General features: G+C 42.1%; 1 protein-coding gene across 2 annotated transcripts in view; it reads left to right on the forward strand.

Annotated features, from left to right (window-relative positions):
- The first annotated feature begins 635 nt into the window (after positions 1-635).
- Positions 636-15,991, forward strand: part of LOC106726659 (tetratricopeptide repeat protein 39B-like) — a 49,389-nt gene continuing 34,033 nt past the window's right edge. Inside the window, exon 1 of one of the 2 annotated variants that reach the window (XM_014542373.1) lies at positions 636-945. In XM_014542373.1, coding sequence (XP_014397859.1) covers positions 670-945 — 276 coding nt within the window. In that variant the 5' untranslated portion in view covers positions 636-669. Of the gene's footprint in view, positions 946-1,933; positions 2,005-15,991 lie in introns of those variants that run through there. The other variant, XM_014542374.1, reaches the window with a different exon arrangement.

The following is a 15,991-nucleotide window of genomic DNA, read 5'->3' on the forward strand; positions in this document are numbered from 1 at the left end:
AGAAGTGACTCCTGCAGTGGGGCTTAAGTGGAATGACTTATGCAGTCTAGCTGGGAGCATTCACAAAGTGAGGACGATTATAATTTATTCATATACCTAATGCTTTTAGGAGTCTGCAGTATTCACATTTCTAACAAGCTGCTTATTTAGTAATAATAACATTTGGTATTCCTCCCAACTTTTCCTAATAGAAAAATTGAGACTGATGGAGTTCTTTTTGCATCTGACATAAAGCAAACCTCTGATTTCATAAATTGTAGAGTCTAATCGCATTGCTAATTACGTTTGAAATTTAAAAAGTAAAGATACTGGCTTGGAAAGGATCCTTTTTTCTTCTGAAGATTTACCTTTTTATTTTCCTTTGTAGCTTATGGAGGAGGAAGTTACATTTTAACTTAAATAAGGCTCTGTCCACATCAGAACTTTGCTGTTTGGGGAAGGAAGTTTCAGTTGACAACAGATTAGGCTCCTGCTGAGGGACATGTGACATGTGACATGCTTAAGTGAATTCCTATCTTTTTTGTTAAAGACTGTAAAGCATTACATTTCACTTGTGGCAACTTGGAGACAATTGCCCTTCCCACAATTATTTCAGGAGCAAACACGAGCCTTTGGGGGAACAATTTATAAAACAGCATTGCACAATCAATAAAGCCCTCCCCTTGCTTCATGTTTCATTTTCCCTTTCTGTTCCCCGCAACTGACCCTTCTTTTGTTCCATTTCTCTGTCATCAGCTAGTCCTGTTGAATCTACCTACAGAACATGGCTCCTTACTGCAAACCAATGCCTTCTGTCCATCTCCACCACCAGCTCCCCACACCACACCACTGCCTTCTCATGCCCGTGGTCCTGGGGGAGCATCCTATCTAATTGGTCTCCCAGCTCCCCTCTGCCAAGTGCTCCTGTACAAACATTCATTCAGGGGACTTCCCTGCTTAAAACTGGTTAGTGGCTTTCTGTAACATTTAGAATAAAACCCACACCACTTCCTGTGGGCTGCGCGGTCTGGCCTTTGCGTTCCTCCTCCAGTGTACCTCCTGCCCTTCTCCCTCTCCTTCCCTCTGCTGTAGCCACCCTAGCTGCCGGCAGGTGTCTTGAGCCTGCCCAGTTCATTCCCACCTTGGTGCTCCTGCACGGCGATTTCCCCGCCTGGCGATTTTCCCCGCCTGGCGAACTTCACCAGCCCTTCACATGACTGGCTCCTTCTCAACTTACCGTCCTCACCTTAGAGATCAGGTTCCAAGTGCCGCTGTCCTCGGGTTCCATCGTCAGAGCAGCCTCTCTCTTTTCTCTGTTACACATCCTGTTTATTTCCTCTTAGATGCGATCACACTCTATATTATCTTGTTTATTTTCTTCTCTGTCATCTGTCTCACTCCCTCGGGTTTCAGTGCAGGAAGCTGAAACTGCTGTAGGTAGTTTAAATCAGAAGAGTTTATGAAGGGAAATGGGTGTTTACAAAATGCATGGAGAGCTGAAGGAGGGGTTCTAGGCTGGGCCTCCAGGAATGACCCGCAGTCCCACCCAGAACTGACCCCCTAGGGCCGTGGTCGGCAAACTGCGGCTAGCAAGCCACATGCGGCTCTTTGGCCCCTTGATTGTGGCTCTTCCTAAGCCTTAGGAGTACCCTAATTAAGTTAATAACAGTGTACCTACCTATATAGTGTAAGTTTAAAAAATGTGGCTCTCAAAAGAAATTTCAATCGTTGTACTGTTGCTATTTGGCTCTGTTGACTAATGAGTTTGCCAACCACTGCCCTAGGGGCGGTGCTCTGTTCTGTGGCTGATGAGCTCACAGCACTTTGCAGTAGCTGTGATTCAGGGATCTGGAGGCCGGAATGGAGAAGCTTCTGTGGCTGCTGTCTTTTGTAGGCAGGAAGCTGGGGAGTGGGTGCTGGGGTACTGCTGTTGAAACAACCCTGGTTTCCTCAGCATTTGAATCACAGCAAGGAAAGTCAGAAAGGGGCAGGGAAATGACCTCAGCCTCTTGGATCTTGCGCAAGGTACGTCTGAAAGGGTGTAACCTAATTCTCACCCACAGTCAACTCACTTCCGCTACAGCCACAAATCTGAGGCTCACAGGAGCTCCCTGTCTTTGTGAATTATGCTGAAGTTCCTCACAGTTCTGTTGTGACTGAGCAAAACTCTAGTACAGTCGGCTTGTTTTGTTGTCCCTAGCTGTTTCTTTGCTTCTTAATGTTGGCAGTTCTTCTTTTCATTGTAGCCTCATTTGAATGAAGTCCATTTTGTAATGCACAGTGGTGGACCAAGTATGTAAGTCAGTGGCTACATACCTCAGTTTTCATTAGGGGACTCAGAAAAATAATTGAATCTTATTGCTCAAGTTTAGATATGCCTTAACCTTGTAAGATTCCTTGGCAAACAGAATCCTCATAATAAGCAAGTTCTATTATTAGAATTTGCTCAGAGGGGTAAGTAGTGAGACATTTAAAAGTTGCTCAGGCCAAATTTGTGACAATTTGAACACGAAAATAATTAAAGACAGTAGTGTATTACAGACCCTTTAGAAAAGTAGAAATCCTTGAAATCTATATTGGTGATAACTAGATAGATACATGGAGGAGACTGGAGGGCTTTTACTTTCAAGAGAACGCCACAGGCTGACTGGTAAAGGTGGACGGAGTGTTGGAGTTGAAAATCAGTTTTCCGCTACCATAGTAAAGAGTGAGTCAGGCAGCCATCATCAAAGTGCTGATTCTAGGGGCAAATCTGGGTGAGGAGTAGGATACATACCTAGTCTTACACTATCTCACTACAGATTCCTTGCAAGACAAAAATAGTAACTATGAAAGGGAGAAACTGGACAACACGTTGACCAGGTAATCAAAATTCACATCACCAGCGGGGGCAGCGAACCTCTCTGCCTCCAGGTATAAATGACCTGACAAGGACACTGTGTCCCTTCCGGAGTAGTCTAACCTGAATCTAATCACGAGGAAACAACAAAAACTTTAAATAAGGAAGGTTCTATTTTTAAGGAAAGGAGAAGAGGGTTGTCCTCTCAAAAAATGTCAGTGTCATAAAAGACAGAGAAAGGCTGTGAAAATGTTCCAGATTAAAGGAGGCCAAGGAGACCTGACTGCTAAATGCAATATTTGGCCCGAGACTGGCTCCTGCACAGTAGGGGGAAAATACTGTAGGGGAAAATTATTGGCTTAATAGACAACATTGGAAGACAGACAGTAGCTTAGAGCAGTCAAATGTACTGAACTGGTTATATGAGAGAGTATCCTTAGTTTTAGGAAATATACACTGAAATATTTAGAGATAAAGGGCCCCAGTACATGTAATTTACTTTTTAGTGGCTCAGGGGGAAAAAAAAAGATCTAGTTAGCTAAGCTAGAGAAGTTTGGAAAGGGAGGAGGGAAGGGAGGGAAAGAAAGATGATAAAGCAAACTAGAGGCCCGGTGCATGAAATTCATGCATGGGTAGGGTCCCTAGGCCTGGCCGGTGATCAGGACTGATCTGTGGGGCGACTGGTGGGGCAATCGGGGTGGGGGGAGCCCCTGCTGGCACCCACCTTGGCCAGCCTGGTGCCCCCGCTCACCAGCTCTGCCCCTCACCGCCGCTGCTGGTCACCTCCCTCTGCAGGCCGATTGGGGGGGAGGCCCTGCTGGCACTTGCCTTGGCTGGCCTGGGGCCTGTGGGCCGGGGGCAGCTCCTATGTTGAGCATCTGCCCCCTGGTGGTCAGTGTGCATCATAGTGACTGGTCGTTCTGCTGTTCGGTCGATTTGCATATTAGGCTTTTATTATATAGGATGGGCCAAAATGTTAACAGTAGATGAATCTGGATAAAGAACACCTAGTGTTCTTTGAACTGTTCTTACTCTGGTAACTTCTCTGTAAGTTTGACATTATTTCTAAATAAAAATATTTTCAAAAAAAGTTTTACTACTAGAGACAGAAAGTGCTCTTCACTTATCCCAGGCGTGGAAGGATTTGGGTTATAAAATGAATTTAGTTGAAATGTCACCTTCCTTACTGTGCTTTCCAGGTGTGTCCTTTCAGGGTCAGGGTCGCCACTGATCGATTGGTCAGCACCAGGGCAAGGGGTCATGATCCAATGCAGCTGATCCTGAGGTCAGCTGTGGTGTTGCTTATCTGGTTTTGCTGTTTTCCTGGGCCTGGAGCTGAAATACAACTGAGGCCTAGATGTTATGTCTAAGGCGGAAAGGTCACTCTGGGGATGAGGTTCCATCCTACAGCTGTTCTTCCTTGGCACCTAGGGCTTTCCGCCCTGGTGACCTTCTTTCTGTACCTGAGCCATCGTCCTTGCTCTGCTCATGCCTGTCTCACTGCCTACCACAGATCCTTGTGCAAGTGTGTAAATATTTTATAGTATAGAATATTAGAAGTAGTGTTGCTGTGTAAATGTATATGCACAGACATTTTTTTATAGTTATTGCCAGACTGACTTCTAAATACTCTGGCAACAGTATATGTTTGCTTCCCAGCATCTCTGCAATGCAAACTGTGGATATTGTCAGTCTTGCTAATTTTCCCGATTCCCATGGACAAAATAATACCACTTAAAAAATAATACCACTTTTTAAGTGCACATTTCCAAGTTAACTGGCTGCTGGATTTCTTCTCTAGTGTATTGTCTTTACAACCTTTATCTGTTGTTTTTTTGGTTCTGCACTTAGATGCTTTGTGATTTGGGACAAGTTACTTAATCTCTCTGTGTCCCAGTTTCACTATTTGTAAATTGGGGATCATACTAAACCATTTCAGAGGATTGGTATGAAGAGCAAATGAAGTCATATATGTAAAAATGTGTAGAACAGTACTTGGCACATAAGAGTGCTATAGAAGTGTTAGCCATTATTAGCATAACATCAGCATCCAAATTTTTAATACTTCATATGTAATTTTTTATGTTTATTTTTCTCAAATTCTCTTAAAAATCAACTTTATCGAGACTTAATTTGCATGTAGTGAAATGCACCCATATTAAGTGTTCAGATTGTTTAATAAATGAATACCCTCATTTAACTACCACTATTATCAAGACATTGTACATTTGCATCAGCCCCCAAAGTGCCCTGATTGCTCTTTGCTGTCACTTCAGATTCTTTTTAATGCATTTTTTCCACCAGAAGTTTTGTATTTGTCTTTAGCTGTTTAGAATTTTTAATTCATTTTTTGATTTTTAAATGTAGAATGTCTATTAGGTTTGAGATACTAATTATATGATTTATTATACTAATCCCTCTGGCAGCCTCTTTTTTTCTGCTGGTTTCCATATTTAATTTGCTTCTTGCTAGAAACTAAATGTCAGCATTTCACTTGTGATGGGATTGATTCAGTTACTGTGTCTTAATAGTATAAGGTTTATTCCTCTACATAATACTAATATGTAGATAAATGTTTAGATTCTTGCCCAAAATTTCTTACTGTTGGAAGGGAATGTTGATGGGAGTGGAGGAAAATTAACATTGACAGAAGTGGATTTATCAAAATCTTAGCTTTTTCTCTCTTAGACTGCTGCCAAAGAACGGATTACAGTTCTCAGCATCTCTGCTTTGCTAGCACCGGTAATTCTCATGAGGGGAGATGCTTGGAGAGGAAAAGTACTGTCTGAGCGGTCCAATGTTTGGACATGCAGCTTTTCCTGGAAGTAATAACAATGAAAGTAATAGTTTAGTGCAGTGATGGTGAACCTTTTGAGCTCGGCGTGTCAGCATTTTGAAAAACCCTAACTTAACTCTGGTGCCGTGTCACATATAGAAATTTTTTGATATTTGCAACCATAGTAAAACAAAGATTTATATTTTTGATATTTATTTTATATATTTAAATGCCATTTAACAAAGAAAAATCAACCAAAAAAATGAGTTCGCCTGTCACCTCTGACACGCATGTCATAGGTTCGCCATCACTGGTTTAGTGAGTGCTGACATTATCGAGTACTTACTATGGACCAGACACCAGGGCCAACCCTCTATACATCTCATGTAATTCTTTGAACCCCACATGTGTGGTTTTATTGCTGTCCTTATTTTACAGTAATACTAGTAAATATGAATCCTAGAGCAGCTAAGTGACTTGCCCAAGGCCACACATGAATAATGGAGCTCATGGTGGGACTCTACACTCATGTTCTTAGCATTATTTCACCCTTCATTTTAAAGATTGAAGGCCATTTTTTTGTTGTTTTTAAAAAAATAATTTCTATTTTTTAGAAATTATACTTTTTTTGTTGTTTTTTAAAAAAATAATTTCTATTTTAGAAATTATTCACATCTGTTTCTCACTCTGTTCTCAAAATATCCAATTGGGTTAGGGAAGAAAATTCAATGTTTTATCTATTTGTGCAAAGGTAGGCAAACTTTTTCTGTAGAAGGCCAGTTGCAACTACTCAACTCTGCAGTTGTATCAGGAAAACAGCTATAGATAGTATTTAAGTGTGGAGTGTGACAGTGTTCCAGTAAGACTTCATTTACAAAGACAGGCAGCAGGCTGGATTTGACCCCGGGTTGTAGTTTGCTGGCCTGTGTGGTGGTAGACTAATCTGTTTGGGGACAACAGGATGCGTCTGACAGGGGAGGCAGACTCTTTAGTGCCAAGTGTTGCACCCTGTCTACCACCCAACCATCTCCAGGCTGCAGCCTGAAGTGCTCACCAATGCCTTTAGGAGAGTTAAATCCCAGCAATAATAGGGATATTTACAAACGTTTTATACTCAGTGCTTTGTTCTATGTGCTTTCCACATGTGTCATTTACTCTGTGGACATCCCTATAAGATGGGAAACTGAGGCATAAAAAAGGAAAATAGCCCATAAAGCTAGTGAGTCACCATGAAACTGGGATTTGAACCCAGGCTGGCTGATTCTTAGCATGTGCACTCACATCCTCTGGCCTTCTCTCTCCTGCATTATGGGCTTCCTCAGTTTGAGTCACCTTTGTATGTAGCCTTAATTTTCGGGAACCGCCTCTTCCAAGCACTCATATTAAGAGACAAGATTCTGTATTCTCTCTCTTTTTTAAAAAAATATTTTTATTGATTTCAGAGAGGAAGGGAGAGGGAAAGAGAGATAGAAACACTAATGATGAGAAGAGAATCATTGATCGACTGCCTCCTGCACGCCCTACTGGGAGTCAAGCCCGCAACCTGGGCATGTGCCCTTGACCGGAATTGAACCTGGGACCCTTCAGTCCATAGGCCGACGCTCTATCCATTGAGCTAAACCAGTCAGGGATATATTCTCTTTTAAAGACATTTACTTTGGAGCAGAGCTATGAGTAAGGGAATGCTCACTGCCAGTTTTCTGTGGTAGCCGGAAAGTTTGAGCTTTTTGCTAGACTTCTTGCTAGTCTTGAGGAAGATGATGCAAGAAGTTTCTTTTTGCTCATCCTTAGGCTGCACTGGAGCCTTTTATCTATAGAACCACTTTAATGATAACAAAAGAAATCACTTATTAGTTGTGTCAACACTGTGCCGAGGCATTGAATACATCATCTCATTTAAACCTCACAGCAATGATGTAAACAAACTGATATTATTCCAGTTGTACAGATGGAAAAACTGAGGTTCATCATTCTATGGGATGGTGGATAAGTTAATTAAATGTTTATGGGTTTTAGTTTCTTTATTTGGACAGAATAGTAGTCTTATCTCCTAGGGTCATTATGAAAATTAAATGAGTTAGTGAATGTAAGGATTTAGAGCAGTTTTTGGCACTCAATTGTGTTACCTGTTATTATTATTGTCAGGACACAGTGATAGTAGTAATAGTAAAGGTGAAATGCTCACTTTTTTCCTGATTTTTTGTGAATTAGAAATAAGCATCTAAGTGTCCAACATAGTGCCTGGGTATTCATAAATGGAATTATGGTATTTATTCAGAGGAAGAAGCTATAAGCTCTGTTCATTTTAATTTTAAAACATCTTTACTAGTGATGATTTCAAAATTACACAGTTTTAAAAAAGTCTCTTGGTTCTGTTTTGCTGTTTGTTTTGTGTGAAATTATTCTCCTGAAGAAATGGCATGCCCTCAATATTCCCCATGTGAAGTACCCATTGGGTGGGGTGGGCCCTAGAGGACAGAAGTGCTTGACATATTAAGTGATTGCCAAGGTTCATTTCACAACCATAAAACTAGTAGCAGAGGCATATGTAGAGGGGAGTAAGATAATTTGCTTATTTATGTTGAATAAATTCAATAATACACAATTGTAAAAATCTTGTTTGCATATGTACTCTTTATTACACACCATATTTCACTGTACACATTTTATGTTTGCCTACCTTTGCACAAATAGATAAAACATTGAATTTTCTTCCCTAACCCAATTGGATATTTTGAGAATAGAGTGAGAAACAGATGTGAAAGCCATTCCTCTATGAGGTTATATTCAAAACCATTCACAATGACAGTTATGATGACAATTTAAAGTATTTGTTCAATATAAGTTTGACTATATATTTTCCTTTTAAGTATTGACCTCAGGACTTACCCCTTGCCTTAAGCCAGACTCAACTCCATATTTATAACAAAATGTAGGAAGGGAAAGTGTTTCCTCCTTCATAAAGTTACCTATTTCATTTTTCTCAACCCATGGATCTATGTGTCAGTGAAAACGAAAACCAAGCTGTCTAATTTCGTTATTGTTTTTTGTGAGAGTGACATCTGGTGATTCCTTTTTCATTCTCATGGTTCCTCTGTGCTTGGCTAAAAGCTGTTGCAGATGCCAAAGACTCATTTTGTGAACACACTAACTATCTAGGATCAAGTTGGTACCACTGATATGGCTCAAAATCTGAAAGGTTCAGCAGTCCATTTAGATGCAGTCCTTCTGAACGCCAGGCTTTTCTGAGGGTGATGGACAAACAGCTTCCTCATTGGGGGAGATTTCTGTTAAATTTAGGATTTTGAGGAAGGGATGGCATCTATGCCAACCTGTCTGCTTCACTCAGAAGGAGGCTGGAGCCCCTAGCCATTCATTGGGTGTGTTGGCCAAGCTCACATTGTGTTGGCCGAGGTCACTCTGCTCCCCATTGAGCTGAGGACCTGGGCTCTGTGCCCATAACTTGTGTTTATCATGCTGGGTGACCCACTGAGTAAGAAGGGTCTGGGCATTAAAGAATAAGAGGGGAAGGCATTTTAAGATAGGAGAAGTAAAGGCAGTTAACATTTTTGAGTACCTATTTGCTATAAATAGTCCCACATTTGGCCTCTTTTCTCTCTTGCAAAAGGAGGTGTAGAATCTTTGGTATGAAAAAGAGTTGTTGAGGAAGTACAGTGGGGGATCTGGCTCCATGAGTCCATGGATTCACCCCATATCTGAGAATTAAGGACCCTCTGGAATGGGATTTATTGGGCCTGTTTTGAGTCAGACCTTCTATGCATGATCTTATTAGCATTCTTACAAAAATCAGGGAGGCTGTTGAAATCCCCATTCTCCACATCAGGAAGTGGAGGATGGAAAGGGTAAGACCTGCCCAGGGTCAGGGGTAGATCTAAGATTCAGACCCAGACAGGTCTAAATAAAACTTTCAGGCTGAAATATATGTTTCCCACTGTCCTATGTTGGAAATGTACTACATTGCTACTGCAATGTTTGAGTGAATCATTGAATAAAACCTATCTCACCAACATGTAATATAGTTGCTTAGTAAAAATGTGCGAAATTTATGTGCTCAAAGTAATCCTCTCTAGTGAAATGACTGTTCTTTTGTATGCTTAATTTTCACTTATCAGTTCTGATAGGAAATATGAAGCTTTGAGAAAAAAGACATAATTTATGGGGTAATATTAGAGCACTCCCCCGGATGAGAGCAACTAGAGAACTATATTAAAGTTATACTTGGAGAATATGTCAAATTATTTTCAATCTCAAGTGATGATTGTTTAAAATAAAATTTTCCAAGGCATAATTTTTTTTCTTCTGGCAGCTGATTTTATGGTGTGTAGTATTAAAAATTAAAAAGCTCTACATTGGAATAATCTCTGAAAACCTCCAGTTTTTTACTAAGTGTATAAAAAAAATCAGATTTTACAAATCTGGGCAGGTTCAGAAGATGAACTCTGTGTCATGTTCTTTTTTCCTGTCTGCGATAGTGGAGAATTTATGCCCATAGCCTGATCGCTTTAAACCCTGGGAAAGTCACATTTTGTTCCCTGCAAGGGCCATGTGGGGACTTGGAGTGTGAATAGTCTCTACTGTATGGACCCCAGTTGCTTTTCTTCCCTTTGAGTAAGAGCTCTGTGCGTCAGTAAAGGTTTCACAGGGAACGTGCGTTGCTGGTAATCCTTTGAGGGGAGGAATGAGTGGTGTTTGCACTCTGCAGACCCAGTAATGAGGATGCCGAGGCTGAGTTTTACATTTGTCCACCAGGGAGACTCAGGGCATTGACGCTCATCACACAGGCTGAAGTTAAAAAAGCAAGTAGCATTACATAGAAAATGCAACTGTGGAGCCCCCAGGAGGCAGTTGGGAGTTTAAATGAAGGCCATGGCTGCTTTTTACAAATAGGTAAGATGGCAGAGAAATGGGTGGCAGATATGAGCAGAATGAAAAATCATTGCTGACAGATCAGCTCAGGGCAAATATATCTTTTTTTAAAAAAGTCTTTTCCCAAACTTCTAAAAGTCACTTCATGGACATATAATAAAGACGTATTTTAAATTCATCCTGATTTAGAAAAATCAATACTTTATCGATGTTAGAGTGGGGAATGATGCCACTTAAGTGTGTGGGTTTTTCATATGATTCCTTTAACTAGCAGTGTGCCCTCTCCTTTATGTATGAAAAGATTTACAGCCAATATTTGAGGAACCTTCCTGGTGTGTCAATATGGTATTACTGAAGTGTAACAATTGATGTCCGCCTGGTTTCCCACTTTGAATATTTGGATTCACCAGGCTGAAGGCCATGCAGAGGAGCGTATGCAGTCTTGGGACCTCAGTATTCATGGCTCTTAATCCCTGCCCTAGTCTGGAGGAAGCTGGGCACTCTTTTCATGCCTCATGTTCCTGGGAGCCGTCCAGATGTGCCCTGGAGCCAAGTGTAGGTAGAACCTGTGACGTGTCAGAGTTCTCAGCAGCTCTAGGGTTCTTTGAGCCCACGGAACCAAACATATAGCATCATTGGTCAATAGAAGGGAATCTTGGGTGAAAGCTCCAGCGAGGAGGGTCTGGGACCATGTGGGGCTGGTTCTCCCTGCGGAGGAAAGGGTCTACAGAGTCCTATCACACTGTGCAATCCCTTTCTAAGGAACAGTTACATGAGAACTTGGTAACGTCAGCTCACAGACCTCAAGTCATCCATGAGAGAGAGAGAGAAGAGGAGGAGGAGGAGGAGGAAGAGGTAAGGGGAGACAGGAAGAGGCTCTAGAGAAGTGAGTCAACTTTTTGGATTTGTGGAACCCTTTGAAGGAGCATTTATTATGTTCCTTCCTACTTCCTCTTTCCTTTTGAAGTAATATGTACCATATATTCCTTTTCATGCCACAAAGTGCATTAAAATTCACATGGGGATTCCCGCAGAGTTTGTAAATCTATTTGGTCTCTTTGGAAATTAATACAGACTATCTAAATTATTACTGGTACTAGCATATTTGTCATCTTTATTCATTTTTGTGACTTTTATTTATTTTTAAATTTTTTATTACAGTTTACATTCAATATTATTTTTGATTAGTTCCTGGTGTAAATCATAGGGTTTAGACAATCATATACTTTACAGAGTGTTCTCCCTGAATTTCTACTATCCCCCCTGTCCCCATACATAGTTACTACAATATTATTGACTTTATTTCCTATGCTGTACTTTACGTCCCGTGATGTCATCTTTATTCTTTGCCTCTTCCCCTTCAGGATAAAAATAATGTAAGCATTTTTATCATTAGTATCTTCATTATTTAAGATTCTTAGTTTATTAAACATTTATTAAGAATCTGCTGTTATTTAAACACACTTTCATGCATTTTTAGACTCAGAATATAACCCAGTTAACCAATCAACATGAAAATTGCTCAGAAAAGCTTTAATAGTTGATACAGCACCCTCATCCCCTGTCCTCTCTTCTCCGTCCATTTCTATGACCAGGGCTCCCCTCAGCAGGGAGCAGGCCCTGGAGGGCCAGCCTTGTACCCGAAGGTCCTCCAGGGATGCTTTCACCTCACAGGGTGAAGCCATTGGCTAAACTGCAAAATGAAACTGCTCAAGGTGAGGAGCCTCCGCCTCAGGACAAGGCTGCTCAGCCAGCCAGTCGGCTGACAGTTACTTGCTAAGAATCTGTGAAGTGTAAAGTGTTGTGCTGGGTTATAAAGTGGATTCAAAAGGAGTGTGATATCCCTTGACTCTAGCCAGGAAGTCAAGACTAACTCTGGAAAAAGTCAGGTACCATTTTGGGGCAGTGTGTGATCAGGAGCCAGGGGTGGTCAGTTCAGCATTTGTTGGGAAGGGGCGAGGCAAAGACAGCTGCCTTCAAGGGAAGAAGTAAACACCGAAGCGTTCCCATGAGCAAATCCTATTGGTCAGCGACATGAGCTTGCCTGTCTTATTTTCCTTGAACGGGAAGACGCTGGATGCTTCTCTGACTGTATATGTTTCAACTGGAGTCCACATGGTGTGCCTGCCCGGTACTGGGAGGTTTAAGGAAAACCAGTTTATGGTAATCACTGGGGAAATGCCCAGTACTGGGAGGTTTAAGGGAATCCAGTTTATGGTAATCACTGGGGAAATGAAACCAACACTGAGAAGTACTGGAAGCTGATGGTGAGTCTGGAGAAGCAAAGAGACCAGAGGTAGAAAACCCTAGTTATGCTGTGTGATGACTATATGCGGGTATACTTAGTGCTGGGGAGAGGCTCTAGACCAGCAGTCCACTGCAGATCCAGTGCCAAACCTGGGGGTCCTGATGGGACCCCACAGAGGAAAGGAGCCCCCTGGGGCAGCAGCAGGAAGGGATAGAATTTGAGGAAAAGGAAGCCATTGGTCCCTGGGTATATGGTACGGGAGGCCTGAGCAGACAGTCTCTTTGATTTCTGGTATTTCATCCCCAAGGTGGACCCACATAACTTTCCCCAAGAACCTGGGAAACTGTATTTGCATGTAACCAGGGAGAGAGTCTGTTGTCAAAGTATAATTTTCAAAACTTAGAAATACGATTCTCATAAAGATATAAAATGAACGCGTCAACATTTTATTTCGCCTATCGTGGCAGAAACGAGCAAGACGGCAAACTGATGCAATGGGTATTTGAGGAACTGGGTATTTATAGGTTTGAAAAAAAAAAAAGGATGTTAGATTAAGATTGCTAGGCTATACACAACACTGGGCAGTGTCCTATAGGGCAATATAACCACAACCTTTGAGGTTTTTATACCATTCAGAAATCTGCACGTTAGCATGTAACCTCAATGTGCGTGGGGTCTAATCAGACAGTAAATAGCAAAGTCAAACACAAGGCCGTCCTCCTAGAGAAGGAAACGCTCTGAGGAGCGCTGGTTCCCACAGTGCTACAGTGTGGCGTGGAGGGTGTGCTGCCCTCTCCTCTCCCACACCCTGTCCACTCCTGCTCAACTGCCCGAGGAGCGCTGGTTCCCACAGTGCTACTGCCTCAGTACTGCTGCCCACTCCTCTCCCACACCCTGTCCACTCCTGCTCAACTGCCTCAGCTCCAAGATTTGGATAGTTTTATTCACATTTAAAAACGACGTTGGAGTTAAGGAAATCTGAGGTTGGATTCTAATTCCTTCGCTTACCAGTTGTGCAATATTGGGCAGGTAGTCACCTGTGACTGGATTTACTTGCTATAAATTGGGAGGAGCAAATGAGATAGCTTTTGTAAAGTCCCTGGCACATGATCAGCAATCAGTAAATCTTAGTTCTGCTCTTCCCTCTTCATAAAATGAAAATTTTTTTTACCTTTTGTGTCTAGTTTCCTCCTTCCCTCCCATTTTTCCTTCCTCATCTCCAGTTTATTAGAATAATGTCCTAGAATTCCATGGATTTTCTGCATTGTTAATGGAGGTATCCTATTTTCATCTAAATGGGGGAAAAAAGATTTTAACTTTTTAAAAAAAATCCTCACCCCCGAGGTCATTTTCATTGACTTTTTTTTTTAGAGAGAGAGAGAGAGCAAGAAACATCCACGTGAGAGAGAAACATTGATCAGCTGCCTCTAGCATGGGGATGGAACCCACAACCTTGGTATGTGCCCTGACTGGGTATCTAACCTTCAAGTCTTTGGTGTGCAGGATGATGCTCCTACCAGCTGAGCCACGACTCCAGCCAGGGCGATTTTAACATTTTTTTAATTTAAAAAAATCCCAGCTTTATTGAGATAATGAACATATAACAGGTGTACAACATCGTGATTTGAGATAAGTATTATTGCACAATGATTAGCATGGTAGGGTTAACACATCCATCACCTCACATATTTACAGTGTTTTTTTCTTTGTGTGGTGAGAACTTCTAGGATTTACTTTCAGAAGCTTTCAGATATCCACTGCAGTATTGCCAGCCAAAGTCGTGGTACCACATTGGGTAGTGTGCTTTATTTAGAGAACCCTCTGCATATGAAAAAATGGAGAGAGGTTACTTAATTAAAGATGATTTCTTACTTTATATTCGGTTTTCTTTTTCTGAGGTTGGTAATGGGGTATTTCTTGTTGAAGTGTAAATATCAGCCTGGGTATTTCCGTGTCTGCTCGGTGCCTGCTCTGGGTTGAGCTTTGCCAGGAGCGGGGACGGACACACAGAAGCCTTCCACCTGCTCGCCACCTCTCTTCTTACTCGTGAAGGTCAGCCCAGGGGGGTTAACAGTGATGCCGGAGGGATTGTGAGCTGGTGTCTGGTATAGGCAGCTGGTCCTCATGCCGGATGGGGTTTCTGTGGAGCAGATTCTCTTCCCTCCTCCACAGCCCCTCACTGGTGTGTTCTGGCATGTGCTGGCCTGCAGGATATTGACCTGCGATTCAAAATGGCAGAAGCTGTGATATCAAGAGCCTCTTCAGACTTTTGACTTGGAGAAAGGAGTCCTTTTCTAGTTAGAAACTTTTATAGAGACCAGAGAAGCATCTTTTTACTTTTGGCTTACAGTGGTCGGCAAACTGCGGCTCGCGAGCCACATGTGGCTCTTTGGCCCCTTGAGTGTGGCTCTTCCACAAAATACCACGTGCAGGCGCGCAGGTACAGTGTGATTGAAACAGGACTGGCTCATTTTTCTGCCAGGGGCTCGTTGATGAGCTTCTGATGTGGCTTCGGAGGAGTGAGGATAAGATGGAATTGCCCTCGACTCTGCCTCCCTCCCTTGCAGGACACGGTATTAATGTAGTTTAATAGGTGAGGGATCCCAATTCTGAACTCAGTTCTGCCACCACTTATATTGCTGTTTCTTCTTCTTTTCGTGTTTATACCGTCTTTTCCTGTCCTGCCTCAAGACACAGTGCAGTGTAGTTTAACCATTGCTCAATGTTAATGGTCACACAAGGGAACATTCTGTAACCCTGTTTCCTCATTTGTATGTCATAGTTTTCAATAAGGTGATACAATCAGTGCCTCGACAGTCCGTGCTCCATTCATTCATTCGTTAGGCAGCATGTGTTTACTGAGCAACAGCTCTGTGCCAAGCCCTGGCGAGTTTTCTGTACACATGATCAATAGGAACCTGCCCTGATGGAGGCAGATTGCCGCCTCATAATCAAACAAGGTTTTAGAGATTATGATAAGATTATGAATGAAATAAATCAGATGACGCAAAACTATAAGTAAACTGCTATTTTTAGTCATTTTAATTAGGGTTATCAGAGCCGGTCTCCTTGAAGAGGTGGCTTTCTGAGCTGAAAACAGAAGGATGAGAACGGTCAGTCACGGGAAGAGTTGAGTGAAGAGCATTCTATAAAAGAGCGAGCAATTCGGAGAGGTGTGGGATGAGTTTGTCTTGTTAAAGGAGCAGAAACCTCAGACCTGTGCCTTATGTGGAGTGAGGAAGGGGGCAGCGGGTTGGGGGAG

Source organism: Myotis brandtii, unplaced genomic scaffold (assembly GCF_000412655.1).
Source record: "Myotis brandtii unplaced genomic scaffold, ASM41265v1 scaffold30, whole genome shotgun sequence".
NCBI classification, from domain to species: domain Eukaryota; kingdom Metazoa; phylum Chordata; class Mammalia; order Chiroptera; family Vespertilionidae; genus Myotis; species Myotis brandtii.